The 15,348-nt window shown below is 42.8% G+C and overlaps 1 protein-coding gene across 4 annotated transcripts in view; it reads right to left on the minus strand.

Moving 5' to 3' along the window:
• LOC115367628 (triple functional domain protein) overlaps positions 1-15,348 on the minus strand; it is a 91,589-nt gene that overhangs the window by 10,465 nt on the left and 65,776 nt on the right. For 3 of the 4 annotated variants that reach the window (XM_030063468.1, XM_030063465.1, XM_030063467.1), the window contains 24 exons: positions 15,044-15,166; positions 14,670-14,864; positions 14,353-14,468; positions 13,749-13,815; positions 12,885-12,994; positions 12,485-12,554; positions 12,247-12,336; positions 11,941-12,033; positions 11,722-11,833; positions 11,118-11,308; positions 10,758-10,859; positions 9,422-9,451; positions 8,957-9,096; positions 8,440-8,539; positions 8,082-8,325; positions 7,625-7,732; positions 7,058-7,251; positions 6,037-6,207; positions 2,399-2,494; positions 1,789-1,937; positions 1,606-1,672; positions 1,141-1,244; positions 972-1,041; positions 78-167 (listed from right to left, as the gene is read on the minus strand). In XM_030063468.1, coding sequence (XP_029919328.1) covers positions 78-167; positions 972-1,041; positions 1,141-1,244; positions 1,606-1,672; positions 1,789-1,937; positions 2,399-2,494; positions 6,037-6,207; positions 7,058-7,251; positions 7,625-7,732; positions 8,082-8,325; positions 8,440-8,539; positions 8,957-9,096; positions 9,422-9,451; positions 10,758-10,859; positions 11,118-11,308; positions 11,722-11,833; positions 11,941-12,033; positions 12,247-12,336; positions 12,485-12,554; positions 12,885-12,994; positions 13,749-13,815; positions 14,353-14,468; positions 14,670-14,864; positions 15,044-15,166 — 2,832 coding nt within the window. The remainder of the gene's footprint in view (positions 1-77; positions 168-971; positions 1,042-1,140; positions 1,245-1,605; positions 1,673-1,788; positions 1,938-2,398; positions 2,495-6,036; positions 6,208-7,057; positions 7,252-7,624; positions 7,733-8,081; positions 8,326-8,439; positions 8,540-8,956; positions 9,097-9,421; positions 9,452-10,757; positions 10,860-11,117; positions 11,309-11,721; positions 11,834-11,940; positions 12,034-12,246; positions 12,337-12,484; positions 12,555-12,884; positions 12,995-13,748; positions 13,816-14,352; positions 14,469-14,669; positions 14,865-15,043; positions 15,167-15,348) is intronic. The other variant, XM_030063466.1, reaches the window with a different exon arrangement.

Below are 15,348 nucleotides of genomic sequence, written 5' to 3' on the forward strand. Positions count from 1 at the left end.
GGTCAGTGAACCGCTTACAGGCTACAGGGAACTGCTGTGCCCGATGAGGTTTGATTTGCACAGAAACAGGGCCGTACCTCGAAGTAGGTGTCGATGTACTCTGAGACAATGTGCTCCGACTTAGGCTTGTTTTGACAGTACACCACGTACATGTTTAGCCTCCGTTCCTGAATACAAGATATGCGCACACACACAGACACACACACATTTATATGTATGCATTTTTAGATATAGTCAATATATTTTTCCTGCTGCTCCAGGTGATCTCATCTCCCTTCAACTTCTCTCCTTTTTTTTTTTTTTTGTCATTTTCGAGGGTTCCGTTTCATTGTCACTCAGTGCCGCCTGAGGAAGAGCACACTGATTGAAACGCATTGCATATTTGCATGCATATTGCCTTTTTGTCCATCTAAGCTCTCTATTAGTGTGTGTACCATGGCACAAGTGAAGCTTTAATAAATGTCTGTTTACAAGCAAAACTTCAAACCCTTTTTTTTTCTGATTGTGATATCTGAATTTCTACATGTGATTACTCTGACAACTGGCATTAAGATGCATCTCCAGTACTGCTCAATGTTTCCTCTTGTAATATTTATGCTATTTAAAACTGATCACAAACACCTTGTCCCCTATCCGCTAATATCCAGGTAATCAATTATATGTGACTACCTGAGCATCAAGCAACCTGTCTGGTTTGTGTTTATGCTGGATCTATGTATAAAAAATTGTTTTGTTTCCATAACAGCTGTTGTGTATAAATGTTAATGTGGCCAAATGCATCTCGCAACACTTATGGAGATACTCTGGGTGATCGGGTCTTCAGGGTCTCGGATGCTTTGGCGTCTGAATTTTGTGTGTGTTTAGTCTAACCATGTAAAGTCCAATCAACCAGGGTGAATGTTGACGCCAAGTGGAAAATTTTGTTTAACACGTACTATAAATCCACTTGGAAGCAGAGCAGTCGCACTGACCTGTTTGACAAAGAGAGGGGCCAGTCTGTCGGGGTCCTCCAAGCACTTTTCCAACTCCCCCAGGAAGAAACTGAGCGAGCCAGAGACACAAGAGGACAGGAAGTGAGTTACTCATGAATTAGTGCGGAGAAAACACTGTGTTCTCTGTGCGTGTGTGTGTGCCACCTACTCTTTGTGCCAGTCGTAGATTTGGTGGATGTTGCCAAAGACGATCTTGTCTTTCCCCTTCATGTCATCAGGGACGCCCTCCTCCTTCATCCTGCTCATGTAGCCCTGAGGACGGAGACACACGAGCACAATGACTCACACAATCTGCACCAGCATTTCCACAGTTGGAATGGCAGGGCGTCAGCAAAGTTATTTAAGTTAAACACAAGATATTTTTACTGCCAGTTAGAATGACATATGACATCAATTTGAATAAAACTAAAAAAAGTGAAAAAATAAGGAAATGAAAAGGCTGGTTTGCATGACTAGGTTGATATATATATATATTTTTTTTACAAGAAAAACAGCACATGAAGACACTATGACACTCGGTGACTGATTATAAATATAAGGCAGTTTTTAAGTGCTTAACTCAAGGTTGCTATTACTCTATTAATTAACATTACATATCAATAAACTGACTCACCTCCACCACCAGGCCGAGGTCTCTGACATAGTCTCTCTCTGTCTCCACCAACTCCAGCAGAATGTAGCTACAGCGAACAGAAGACAGCATGTGGTCAGGTCAAAATCCTATTTACAAAAGTGCCAAAGCACCACGGTGTGTGTATGTGTGTGTGTGTGTGTGCGCGCGAGGAGAGGGGCGTACTGTCTTTTCTTGAGGATGCTGCTCTTGCGTTCGTCCATCTCGTCGATGGGGGAGGAGGAGGAGAGGAGGGAGTTGTCGGAGGGGTTGAAGGAGGGAGAGCTGCTGTCTCCCTGCTCTACCGACAGAGAGCTGGGTCGGTCCTCCAGAGCCTGGACCGGGACACACGGAGGAAGTCATGTCAGCATGTGAACGATTCAATCTGACATGAGACATTTACGTCTATATGCACATTTTAGGCTTTCACCTGACGGCATCATCCACACCAAGTCTTCAAATTTCATCAAATTAAACGTATGACTTTTGAATACTTTTTCTTGAGGCTGGCCAAAGTGAAATGTAAGACCAATTTCTGCAGTGAAGCCTGTGTAAAAATAAAACTAAATGTACTCTCACCAGAGTACAGATCTGGCCAACTGAGCTGATTTCTCACCAGAACAGGTGTTGCAGTAACAAACCACATTTGTAGGTCTGCTAAAAATTAACTTAAGACTTCGATACTTTATTGCACAGTATCCAAGACTCGGTTCCAGACTTTTTCAGAGACACAAAGTGGACACCACAAAATAGCTCCACACAGGAGATAGTCTATCAAAATGAAGCAAAAGTTTACCATCTTGCTTTTGACCAGCTCCTCGATGGCGCTCACCAACTCGGCGGCACTGGGGGTCTCTGAGCTGGACGGACGGACCGACAGACGAGAGGAGGTCTGGGCAGAAATGGAGAGATGACAGGAGGGAGAGAGGAATGAGCAGAGGAAACTTCATCTCCAACCACAAAATCCAACTTACAATACTAATCCTATTCTTTAGTTTGCATGAATGCAACTCTTCCAACATAAAGGAGGAACAATGGCAATTACTCCTCATTATTACTGTATACGTCTGAGGCAAAAGGCTGTCATTACAAATCAATTATCTGAGAAAAGCTTCTTCCTAATCCCTCGCATGCAGAATAAATAGTCAAATTATGTGTTTTGTTTGAAAAGGCTTAATAAAACCATGAATTATGCAAATTTCTGAGTGCTTCTGTAAGTCATGACAGGCTACTTCTTTTCACATTTCATATATATTAAAATACTTTGTGGATTATTTCTACTGTTGCTCCATTTAAAAAGGGTTATTCCATGGCAGAGCTGCCACAGGACAACTGTAAAAATATACATTTGCAGTTTCATTTCAAGTTGACACTTCTATTTAGATACTTTTTTTTTTATTATTATTATTTAAACATCTGTTTTTGTTGTAAATGAGTGTTTTTTTTTGTTACTGGAGTAAGAAAATGACTTGGTGTGAAAATGTGTCAAAGTGAAACATTTTAAAAAGGAAAATGAAATTAATAACAAGGAGGATGTGAAGTCTTTCGATCTGGCACATTTTGAAAACAATGAGGGTTTTAACCTGAATTCAGCCAATGAAACCCCAGTGCCGGGGGAAAACGTCTTCGAAAGAAAGTGAGTCTTGAGGTTTATGAAACTTAGAAAACTGTCAATGGAGAGGTAAAAAACATGGGGCTGGAAGAGGGGTGAACGAGATGCAGATATGAAGAGGAAGAAAAAAGAAATGTCAGAAAAAGAGGCGGTGTGGGCAGTGAAAAATAATTTGTTTCGTATGAATGAAATATGCCTGTTTTCGGTGAGGATGAAAAGCCTTGAAAAGAAAAATGGATGCCAACAGAGAATGAAAGAGGTATATATATATATATAAATATATATGTGTATATATAGTTCAGGAGACTCTCACCCTTGCTGTGCTGCGCTTCAAGACTTTCCCCAATTAGGTTTTCTGGGTGAGGCTGTGTGCCCTTCTGGCCTCGCCAGCGTTTAGAGATGCCAATTACTCGCATGGGTAATGAGGTTAACGCACAGAGGGTAAAAGGGGGGTGAGAACGAGCGGAGAGGGGGGGTGGGGGTGGATAATGGGGGGAAAGGTGGGGTCGCGAATCATCTTGTCATAGTTTGGGGGGGGGGCGACATATTTAGATTTCCATACATGCACCAATCCAGGGAATCCGACCAACTCTCCTCCTATATTTACATGGACGCCTACTGCTTTTGAGCAACTCTGACACTAAAGCCAGCCACCAACCTGTGAAGGATAAACAGGTAGAAAAAAAAAGAAAAAAAAACTGTGGTCCTGTGCTATTCTACCACCGCAAAATTCTAAATTTTACTCCAAAATTCTCCGACGTTGGCGAAACTGAGGCAAAAACAGCTTTCAGATCAGTGCCTACGGGACAAACAAAGCCTACATGTGGACTGACAGCAAGACGCCCTTAGAGTCAACGGCTGAACACATCCTCTCTGAAACTTGCCCGTGATGCTTGCTCATCTGCCATTACAGCTGTGTTTTGAACGAACTCAGCGGTCGAAAGAAGAAGAAAAAAAAAAGGATGGAAGAAGGGATTTCTATACTGAAGAAATTAAAGAGGCGTAAGAGTTTCAAAATTAAGCAAAATACGCAAATTAGGGAGTTAGTTTTAGAAGGTAAAGTAAATTTTAAGAGAGAACTAAGGTGATCTAAATAAATCTGGGGAAAAATGCTATGTCCGTTTCCCTTCAATCAACTGCCGTGGAAACCAAATGAAATAAAACAAACAAAAAAACAAAAAAAAGGCTTTTGAAATCAGCAACTAAAGCTGAAGAGTGCCAAGAGGGGGAGAAAAAAAAAGAGAGAATTGAAGAATTGTCTGAGGGAAAAGACAGAGGGGAAGAGCGGGGAAATTTCAGATGGAGAGGTATGGAAACTGAGACAAAGCAAAGACAGGACATAAATCAAGGTAATGCTACAGTGTGGCAAACAGCGAACGATAACACCAGGAAACAAAACAAAAGAGAAACAGAAATTAGTGTCAGAGGAGTGTCCGCTTTAGACGAGAAGGTGTATTACCTGAAGCTTTGCATTGCCTACTGCTTTAGAACAAGAGGGGAAGAATATGATGCAAAATACCAAGATCAGACAAATGTTATGCATAACGTAAAAACTTAGGAGTCACTCAAAAACAGTGTCAGGAAATGTCCTTTTCGGGGCGGGGCGGGAGTGAGAGAATACGACTGAAATGAGCGAAAATGTAATCTGCAGAAAGACTGGAACTAAAAACAGCAATGACGAGAAAGAGAGAAACTACGTAAGAAGTGATTTGGTTTATGCTAAAGAGGATCATACAGTGTTTCAAATCTTAAAAGTAAGATAGATTTGTTACCCTGAACTCCAAATGTCTCAAAAATATAAGTGTTTCATTTATTTTGTTGTTCCAAAAAAAATATTTAACTGTGCATCATCAAGTCTCATTGCTGTTATGGAGGAAGTGTGAATTGTTTTTTATTATCGGTCATTTGACCAGAACATCTATTCTAAGGCTTTATAAAAGGCTTTATGAGGGAAGGAAAAAAATAAAAAATAAAAAATAAACACAGTCACCCCCGATGACTTTTTGCACATTTTCTTCTACAGTGGATGCACAATTCTGCCAAGTTTCTCCAGTAAAATTAGAGATGAGAAAATGAACTAATAATAGACATTTTGTATTTTCATATGTAGTGATGGAAGGATTATATTATAGTTCATGTTTTCTACTCTAGCAGCTGGCAGCAGAAAACACCATATAGCTTAAAAAAAAAAAAAAAAAAAAAAAAAAAAGGAAAGCCTGAAAACATCGGCTAAAAGTTCCACACACAATAAAACAGGTAAAAACAAGGTAAAATCAGAGCAATTCAATAAAGAAACTGTATTTGAAATGTCTTAATACATGCTATATTAATACACAATAATATACTAATCCATGCTTTGGAATGTTGAGAGCCAGTGAGGCAATATAACAAATCTGGGAAGAAATAAAAAGAAAAAAACAACATCAACAAAAAAGGTGATTTTTAGTTGTTTTGACATAAAAAATACTAAAGAATCATAATAATAATAATATCAATAAAAATCTTGTGTACATTTTAGACATAAAATCCCAAATAAAGTGAACTGAAACAAATTTTGTAGTAGCAGAAAATGTGATAATAGTCGAGAGGGGGTGAATTGTTTAGTCACCTACCTCAGCCTGCTACCTAACTCACTGCCCCGCAGCAGTTTGAGTATCTGTGCTGAATCATGTTGCAGTTGTCTAATATTTCCTACTGAGCCAAATCACAGTTTCTCCTGCTTGTCCGCCTCTCTCCCCTCTCTCTGACCCCCCTCGTCTCTCCACTCCCTCCCGCTGCCGTCTGCCCGTTCTTGCCCGCTGCTCCCCTCTGGCTGCCCTCACCTTGTCGTCCTGGGAGTCGGGCTGCAGCAGGCTGTGCTGCTGGATGGCCATGGGCGGGGGCAGGGGCACCGAGTCGGCGCCCTCCTCGCCCTCCTCCTCGCCGCAGCTCTGCATGCCGGACGAGCTGGACTTGGACAGGGTGCCGCTGGACAGACCCTCGTTACGAACCCTCTGCAACACACAGAGAGCAAAGTCGGTCAGACGTGGAATTTTCCATTAATTTTTCCATTTTGAAACTTGCTTTGAGGCTGGGCAAACCGACTGTAAAACAGGAAGCATCTCTCTGCAGCAACACTAAAATCCAAGGCTGAAAGTATCACTTTGGAGAAGCTCTTCTACACTTTTACATTTTGTTTTTTTAGGTTTGTGACTGAGTAGTTCTTTTGTGCTCCTCTGCTTTTTTATCCTTTGATAATTTCTAATTAAAAACGATCTCGTTTGAACAGTCCTCTCGTCCCTTTTGCCCTACATGAGAAAGATCATAATGATATAATAAAAATAGCAATACTCTCTATTGTAAATAACTAACTCATTAACTTTGACTCTGAGTGAACTTTGAGAGTTACCTGTTACTTTTGCTGAATGGGGTTTTATTTTTTCTGTACATTTTCTCAAATTTTGCCAGAGGTTTTAATTCTACCTGAGTATAATGTGGGTGAAGTAAAAGTAAGATGTCACTGTTGGAATTTATGTCAAAACGGATCGTTGTTGGTCCCATTTGAATCAGATCAGTGTAAAAACATCACACCAGATCCCGCGACGTTCTTCATCCTCATGAGATCAAAATGACCTATTTTGACCTTTAATTTTCTTTATCTGAGCATCTGATTGGATGTGCATGCTCTCTTTCTTTTATCATACTCTTTCCACAATTACTAACACCCAAATATGAATACTAATGATTTCCAAAATGTTAAACCCAGAGAATAATCAAATTTCCCACATGTTATAACTGAAAGAGCTGCAACTCTGAAAAGGAAGACGGTGAGTGTGTGGTATGAGGTGCTGTGTGTCTGCTCACCTCCTCCACGGTCTCGTCCTGAGGCGTGGCGGCACTGTCGTCCGAGTCTTTCTGGGATCCCATGGTCATCTCCCCGCTCTTCCTCACCTCGCGGCTCTTCTTGTGCTTGTGCGCCAGCTTCTTCACGTGGCCGTCCGCCTTGCCGCTGCTGAGCCGGCGCACCGGGCTGGTGAGCCACTTCCGCAGGGTGTTACCTGGGAAAGACAAATGAATTTCAGTTCACTGGAAAAAAACACACTGTAGAATACAGGCAAGAGGACTCATCTTTTCTTTAGGTATTTCGGCTGACAGAATTCATTATTATACGATACATCATTCAGAGAAGGGGCCAAGTGCCAAGAGGGATATTAGTCGATATTAATCAGATCTGAATTTGCTAATATCTCGTGATAATAAATCATAATTTAAGATAAACAGATAATATCAATATCCACTAAATCACTGGTGATGAATCATCATTTAAGGCTATTTTGGACTGATTAGATGGTGGTTTTAAGCAATAGCGTGCAGATTTTCAGTTCTTGGTCAACTGGGAGAAGCTTGCTTCGCTCCGCGCAGTGTGTATACCTGGTCGCTTGGGCCCGGGCGAGGTGTGGGAGCCCATGCCGTGACCTGGCTGTAGGGTGGCAGACGACCCCGGCATGATGGAGTCGTTACTGCACACTGACAGGGTGTCTGAGAAGGAGAGAGCCATGCTATGAATAAAAGACTGCTTTACAACACAGACATCCACAAAGTGATACGTTCAACATCTTCAAGGTAAGGGTTAACTTGTTATGCACACAGTTTAAGAAAAATGATTTAGCAGTAGAGAAACTTAACACTAGAGAGGCTAAATCGGGGACATGTTTTGGTAACAATGTCATTAGTTTCAGTGTGTATCAGGTGGCATGATGATGACATTCCCACAGCATTTACATTTCCTAAAAAAACATAATTATACGGGGCACACGCTCCCTCATCCCTCACATATGCATCTGACCGGGATGCATATGCGACCCTGTAGCCCGGACCCCCCACCTACCTTTGTGGTTGAAGATGCCCTCCATCTCCATGGAGGATCTGGAGTGGGCGATGCAGAGCATGGAGCAGGGCACCAGGCCCTCGTGGGCGGGGGAGCGGTCCGTGGTCCTGACCAGGCACCAGTCCGGCTTGTCGTGGCAACGCTCCAGAACCTCCACCGTCTGGCCGCGCCGCACCGTCAGCTCATTGCTGTTGCCTGCCATGAAGTCGTGGATGACGACGGTCAGCTCACAGCCACCAGAGAGCTGCGGGAGGGAAGGAAGGCCATGAGTCAGAATTTGAGAACTGCGAAAAATCTTGGTGTCTCACCTGATGTTGACAAACAACAACTGAGTGGTGAAATGTGTGTGTGTTCTCACCTTGTCGCTGTCCAGTGTGTTCTGTGAGGTGCGTGAGGCCAGGGAGATGGTGTCTGGTTGGCTGCTGCCTTCACCTTGACTGTCCAGGTCCTCTCCATCCCTATAGAACACACACACACACGATCACTGAGTGTGTGTCTATGTGTGTTTCCAATATTGACTGTGTCTTAAAGTGAGTGTGTGTGCAAAAAAATGAAGTTCAGATTACATGATACAGTGTTCAGAAAACATACCAAATGGGGGAATTTAACATAACTCAATCAACAATTCAGTACGACAACATAATATATAAAAACAAATATTAAAGAAAGAAACAATGAGAAAATGATTTCACAGCATACAGTGTCTGCAGGGTGTAAAAAACAACAGAACAAACTGAGGCAAAGAATCTAAAAAAATATGAGGAAAAATTGTGTTTTAAGATAATGCAGAAAATTGTGCAAAAAAATCCTTTTCAAGTATATTTACAGATACATATGTGTACAATGTGCCTACAGTCTCTGCATCATGAGTTTACCTTCGCCCCTTGTGCTTGGCTGTGGTGGCCTTGGGGATGTGGATGGGCTCCTTGAGCGCCCCCCTCAGGTGAATGGTGCGCTCCTGGATCACCTCCCTGATGTGCTTGATCCAGTCCTGCTTGTTCTCAATGCTCGACGCCTGCCATTGGCCGATGATGAGGCAAGAGGGGGTGTCAGAGGGTCAGAGATTAGAATCACCCGGAAATTAACTTAACTCTTTTGAACTACTTATTTTTTTTTTCTCTGAGTGTTTCTCACACGCCTGAAGTGATCTCCCCTTTTCATCTCCTAGCTTGACTGAATTGGAAATATCTAACAAATGGCTGGGTGAAAGCAGGTCTCTCGCATGGATCGAATTGGTCTTGGAAATCTGTTGTTCAAGACGAAGGAGGATGCTGAGAGAAGACTTGTTCAGACGAGTGAGAAGTGGCTGAGGGCTGTGTTGTGGGTTAGTTTGTACTCACCATGGCTCCATGTTTGCATCCCTGACTTAGCTTTGGTTAAAATATAGAATAGAGAATTTTACTGGTTTGGTTTTAGACATTCTTTTACGGTAAAAAAACAAAACAAAAACGTTTCAACATGGTAGACACGTCACGTACAACACTGATAGTTTGCTGGATAGTGTAGGCCAATCGAATGTGCAGTGCATTGTAATGGAGGGTCTCTGTGAGTGTGTGCAGACAAATGCAGTTAGTGATGAGACACAATCCACTTACAATGCACACGCCACATGAGTGCTTCTCAGCGGTTAGTTTGGAGGTCAACATGTACTGTAGACTTATAACAATCGAAATTTACTGTGTTAGGGATTTTGGCAACATGCTTTTCCAACGGCTGACACAAACTTTGATGCGTTTACTTCAGTATATAACTGGAAAACACACAGGGAAAGTTGAGATGGGGCTCTAGAAAAATAAATGTATTCTGGAAAGGAGAAAAGTTAACTCAGAATTCAATAATATCGTTAAAATTTTAGCTTCCTACTCCTGTAATCTCTGTCAAATCGTATGGGAACTCATTTTTCTGGCAGGGAAAAGATGGCTACCCAATCTCTTTGAAGATGTGGCACGCAGCCAAGAACAAGAACTGTGGGTGTTCAGGAGTTGAATCAGCAGCGTTGGTGGAAGCATGTTCGGCTACAGAGAGAATCAGAGATACAAACATCCACAGAAAAACAAAACAAAAAAAAAATACAGCCCCAGATATATAGATGCGTTTGCGTTTGTTAACACATGGAATGAAGCTAGGCAGAAACCAACCAGAAGACGGAGAAAGACAGACAGAGGTTGGAAAGAAAAGAGAAGGGAAAGAGGTAGAGGAGCAGCTTGTGGGTACAGAAAGCTTCTCGACCAACTTGAAGCTGCCATGCACTCAAAGAAGAAGAAGAAGGAGAGAAGGCAGAAGACAGAGGAGAGTCAAAGAAGACGGGTTCGCTGATATATCAGATTGATATGGGCCTTTTATTAAAATGATGGCCAGTTAGAGTCATTGATCTCCAGAGCAAGGGGACTACAGAGTTTCTTTGATTACATATTAATGGTATAATTGATCAGTATGTGGACTGGATCCCACAAATGTATGAATGTGATTTTTTTTCAGAGGAAAGTTGTAGTGTCCCAATGTCTAAATGTCAAATCAAAGGCCTTTCCATTTAGGAAACTGGATATATATTTTTTTTGCTGTGAAAATAGTCTAAATTATACCAAAACATCGGTATTGGCCTCTAAAAGCCCATCATATCAGTCAAACCCTAAAAGAAAAGTATAGAAGAAAAAGGAGGGAGGAAGAGAGGTTTACCTTGAGCACAATCTTGTTGTCTGAGGTTGGAGTTCGTCCCACCCAGAGAGCAAACTTACAGGGGTCTCCTTCAACATGCTCCGTCACCCCCAACTCTGATGTCTGGGCAGAGAGAAGAGCAAGTTTAAACTGTGTGTTTATATTTGGAGTTATGTATTGAGAGAGATCCAAGGAGCCTATTTTGAAATATCCTGGTCCAACATTTAGAGAACATGTATGAATATCCACAAACTCAGATTCACATAAATTCCAGGTTGGACAATTGGATTGGCTGCCTGTTTAGTCAAAAAGGTACTACCGAGTGAAATTGTTATCGAAGGATCAAAAAACTGGAAAAAGGAAACGTGAACGTCTACATACAAACAGTTTGCTCTTGTAGATGTATTTGCTCCTGCCGTTGGAGTCCTTGACCTCCTTGCTGAAGACCAGCGACATCTCGAACAGGAAGAGGTGGCGCTCTCTGCCCTTACGGATCAGAGTCTTTGGATCCCAGACCTGGAAGGACTCCTGGAGGATCAGTTCACCCTGCGACTCAATGTTCTCATCAAAACCTGGAGACGGGAGGGCAAATTAGCATCAATAGGTCTTCCACTGAAGTTCAGCTTAAAGAATGAAACAATCCCAAACCTCTCTGAAGCCTGACATCTAATGGTGAAAAACAGAGCGTCTGGCCTAGGTGATGTTTCTACCTGTTGTACTCTACAGAAGGTGACATCATCTACCACCAGAGACCAGCTGTTCCATGTTTCACCATTAGAGGGCAGGCTTCACAAAGATTTGGGTTTGGAGTTTGCCTAACTATTTAAATTTGTGCTGTTTTGTTGTCTAATTCAACTTCAGTACAGGCATACATGAGCCTGTGAGAAGCTTTAATCTGATAAATAAGTCATGACTTTGCCAAAACTGTCACTTACCTCACATGAGAGCATTAGTGTGTGTGTTTGCGTGTGTGTGTGTGTCTCACCTTCCAGCATGGAGAGGTGCATGGCGTCGTTGGCTCTCTTGGGAACGCTGAGCATCACCTCCAGGCCGTCCTTGATCTCTCCTTTACCCTCTTCGCAGCACGTCAATAGCTCCTGAACACACACACACACACACAGGTAGTAACCATGACATCAGTAACCATAGAGACAACAACCACAGCAACCGGATGGCACGGTGGTGTCCTGGTACTGCGGTTTACCTTTAGCAGGAGCTGATACTTGGTGATTCTCTGCACGGGCTTGATCAGGTACGAGGAGATGGAGTTGGCCAGTCGGTGCCTCTGTTGGATCTCCTGTTAAAACCCACAAAGAAGAAACGCAGAGCTGTGATTGGACAGTGTGCGATCAAAGAAAAGAGACGCTGGCGACTAACGAGTGGATGAGAAGACCGGTTTATCTCACAAGGACTCAAACATTTGGCTGCGATTCAGGGAGTGACTGGACTGGATGTGATCAGTGGATGTATCCATTTTGTCACCGATCAATAAGACAAAGGTCATACTCACATCAAAGTAGGGCCCGGCATGCTCCAGGATGAGCTGGGTGGAGTCGGGCTTGTTCTTACAGTAGTTCACATACATCTGGAACTTATCAGCCTACAGGAGATGGAAACAAGTGGCAATCTTGTAATTCTAACTTGAGGAATTTTCTTTTCTTGGATTTAGATTCAGTGAAGCACTTACTCTCAATTCCAAAAACTTTTGACTTTTACTGGAAACCCAAAAAACATGGGAAAAGACATACCCATGTGACAAAGCAATGGCCCACATCCTCTGGTAGTTGCTCATATTTCTCCAGCTCTTTGAGGAAGATGCTGTTCAAAAAAAAAAAAAAAAAAAAAAAACAGACAGTGAGAGAGAGATTTGAAAAACAGCAAGAAAGGCTATTAAAACAACATATATCCAGTTTGACAAGATTTTTCCCCCCCATCATTCAATATCTTTAAAATACAGAGGAAATACAGAATGTATGTCACTGATGACATCGCTGTTCTTTAAAAGGCAACATTATTTGTTTACATTTTACGCTATCAATCACTTTGCAAGAGTAGGTGCCATGTTCCCCATATGGCAAGTAGCTCTTTTTAGAGCCAAATTCCTCATCACGCATTGGTTTCAGTACAGCGGCAGTGCCTCTGGCTTACTTGTGGTGGAACTCGTAGAGGTCCTGCATGTTTCCAAAGATGATGTGCTCTTTGTTGATGATCCCAGGAGGAATCTCCTCCACTCCACTGGTCATCTCCCACAGGTACGTCTGCATGGGGGGGAGAGGGAAGATGAAAAATCGTAAACAACACCAACGTTCTTGTATATTCTAAACTTTAGAAGTTCTTTTTTTTTTAAATATAAATTTTATCTGCTTTACTGGATTTAAAACTGCACTTGATATACTAGATGAGGTATGCTGACAGCTGTTAAGCAAGCCTGGCTTCCTGAGCTTCGGTAGAACGTTTTAAACAAAAATTATATGTTCTGTGTATGAGAAGTGAGAGGAATATGTTTTCCCACCAAGAAAAATTACATGGCGGAGGCAGAACTGGAAGCAGGTATGATGTTGAAATAATGTGGAAGAAAGTGAGAATGTTGTGGTTGGCAAATCTTCCTTCAGCGCTCACAAGGCAGGGTCCAACTCCAGACTTATGCCAGTTTTCTACTGAGTCACACTGTAGCTTTTACAGAATTTTTCTTCCTTAACCATGATCAAAACCTTACATTAACCAAACTAATTTAGTTATCTAGAGAAGCAGTGCAATCATCACATGATTCATGATCTTCAACACATTATGTGTGTTTCAGAGTTAGTAGTCATTTCACAACATTTTGAGACTCTGCTGGGTTAAGCAGAACGATTTTAAGCTGGGCTGTACGTCTCCATTGCTGCAGAATATCCCTCACAAAAACATGAGCCTAGAATTGCCTTATTTTTAACAGATTTTAACACGACGGTGATCTCTTGTCCATGAGGCATTTTCACATGAACAGTGCACTTTTTCTGCAGCTGAACTTACATCCATGCACTCCCGCAGGTCTCGCACGTAGGCTTTTTCTGTCTGAATCAGCTCTGCCATGATGAACCTGAACCACACACACACACACACACACACACACACACACACACATACACATACAATTAGCTGTTGTCATACCGTCCTCATCCATCAATCCCCTTGTTCCCTACTCCACAGTGTGATAAATCTCATGCCGATAGCTCCTTCCAGCTTGTCGGCTCCATCCATTTACGCTAATGAATAATGAAAGAGTTACAGGCCATAAAACAGGGTCATAAACCAACCATGAATTCCTAAAATCATGCTGATGATTTGTGTTGCACATATAACATGAGGCAGTCCTGTTTCCCTGTGCGCTACATGTTGATTCATTTGTGGTCGTGTGGAGGCTGAATGCTGCCAGTCTGCATTCTTTGTGCTAGCGCAGCAACGGGGAAGCTGATGTGTGGAGGTGGGCAAATGGAGGGGGACATTTAAATAATGTACGTTCACTTTGTGTGGAAATTTACATTTTAATCATTTAGCTGACCCTCTTATCCAGAGCAACTCACAGAGCAACTCTCTAGAATTGATAGGACAAAACAAACAGGAAGTGGCGACATACTCCTTTCTGCGTGCCGACTTGCGCTTCTCCTCATTGAGCTCATGGGCGGCGTCCCTCAGCTTGACCTCTGACCCCGGGGCTGTGGCCGGGATGATGTCCAGCTGAAGATCTTTGCTCTGGGAGACAGAGAGAACAGAGAGTGAGTAGAGAAAGAGGCAGTAAGAGAGTGAGTATGAAAGAGATGCAAATGAGTCCATTTTCTGGAGCTGTAGCTGTAACCTCCTGCTCTGCTCAAAGTTTGAGCACCCACAAACATCCTCCGCTCCCCTCCCACACACGCACCCACCCCATGAGCTCACACACGTGCGCACACTCACAGCCTTGTTGGAGTCGGAGGAGATGCCCAGGGCTTTTTCCAGGCTGCAGCGGTACTTGTCCATGCGCAGGGAGAAGTCTCGGTAACGCTTGTCCACTGCTGTCACCCATTTCTTTATCTCCACAGCGTGGCTATGGCCCTTATCGCAGAACCCGTCAGCCAGCTGGATCAGCAGCTTCACACGCTCCTTGGTTTGCTAAGAGAGAGAGAGAGGGAGAGAAACAAAGACAAAGAGCGTGAGAGGGGAAAAGAGAAAGGTTTTATATTTGAAGGCTGTGTGAATTTCAGCTGCCTGGTTGGGCTGTATGTGACAAATGCTGTATTTACTGCATGAATGCATGCATGCATGAGTGTGTGTGTTTGTGTGTGGTCAACCTTGGCTGTGATGTGGAAGTCCTCGTGCTCCTTCAGCAGCTCCTGGGTGTGGTGAATGCTGGAGCCGGTAGAGGTGTGTGTGGACAGGTAGAACTCCCCCGTGTCGTGGATCCATTCCAGAGCCTAAAACACACACCACAGGATAACACACATTGCTGCATTACTTGGGATTACAGAGCAGCGGGTATGTGCGTGTGTTTATGCGCAAAAAAAGAAAAAGGGAAAATGTTATATTGCTTTGGCAACACAGGGTTATTTCCTGTCAATAAAAAAAAGATTTGATTTGAACTGAGTAAGAGTGTGTG

Source organism: Myripristis murdjan, chromosome 11 (assembly GCF_902150065.1).
Source record: "Myripristis murdjan chromosome 11, fMyrMur1.1, whole genome shotgun sequence".
Classification (NCBI taxonomy): Eukaryota; Metazoa; Chordata; class Actinopteri; order Holocentriformes; family Holocentridae; genus Myripristis; species Myripristis murdjan.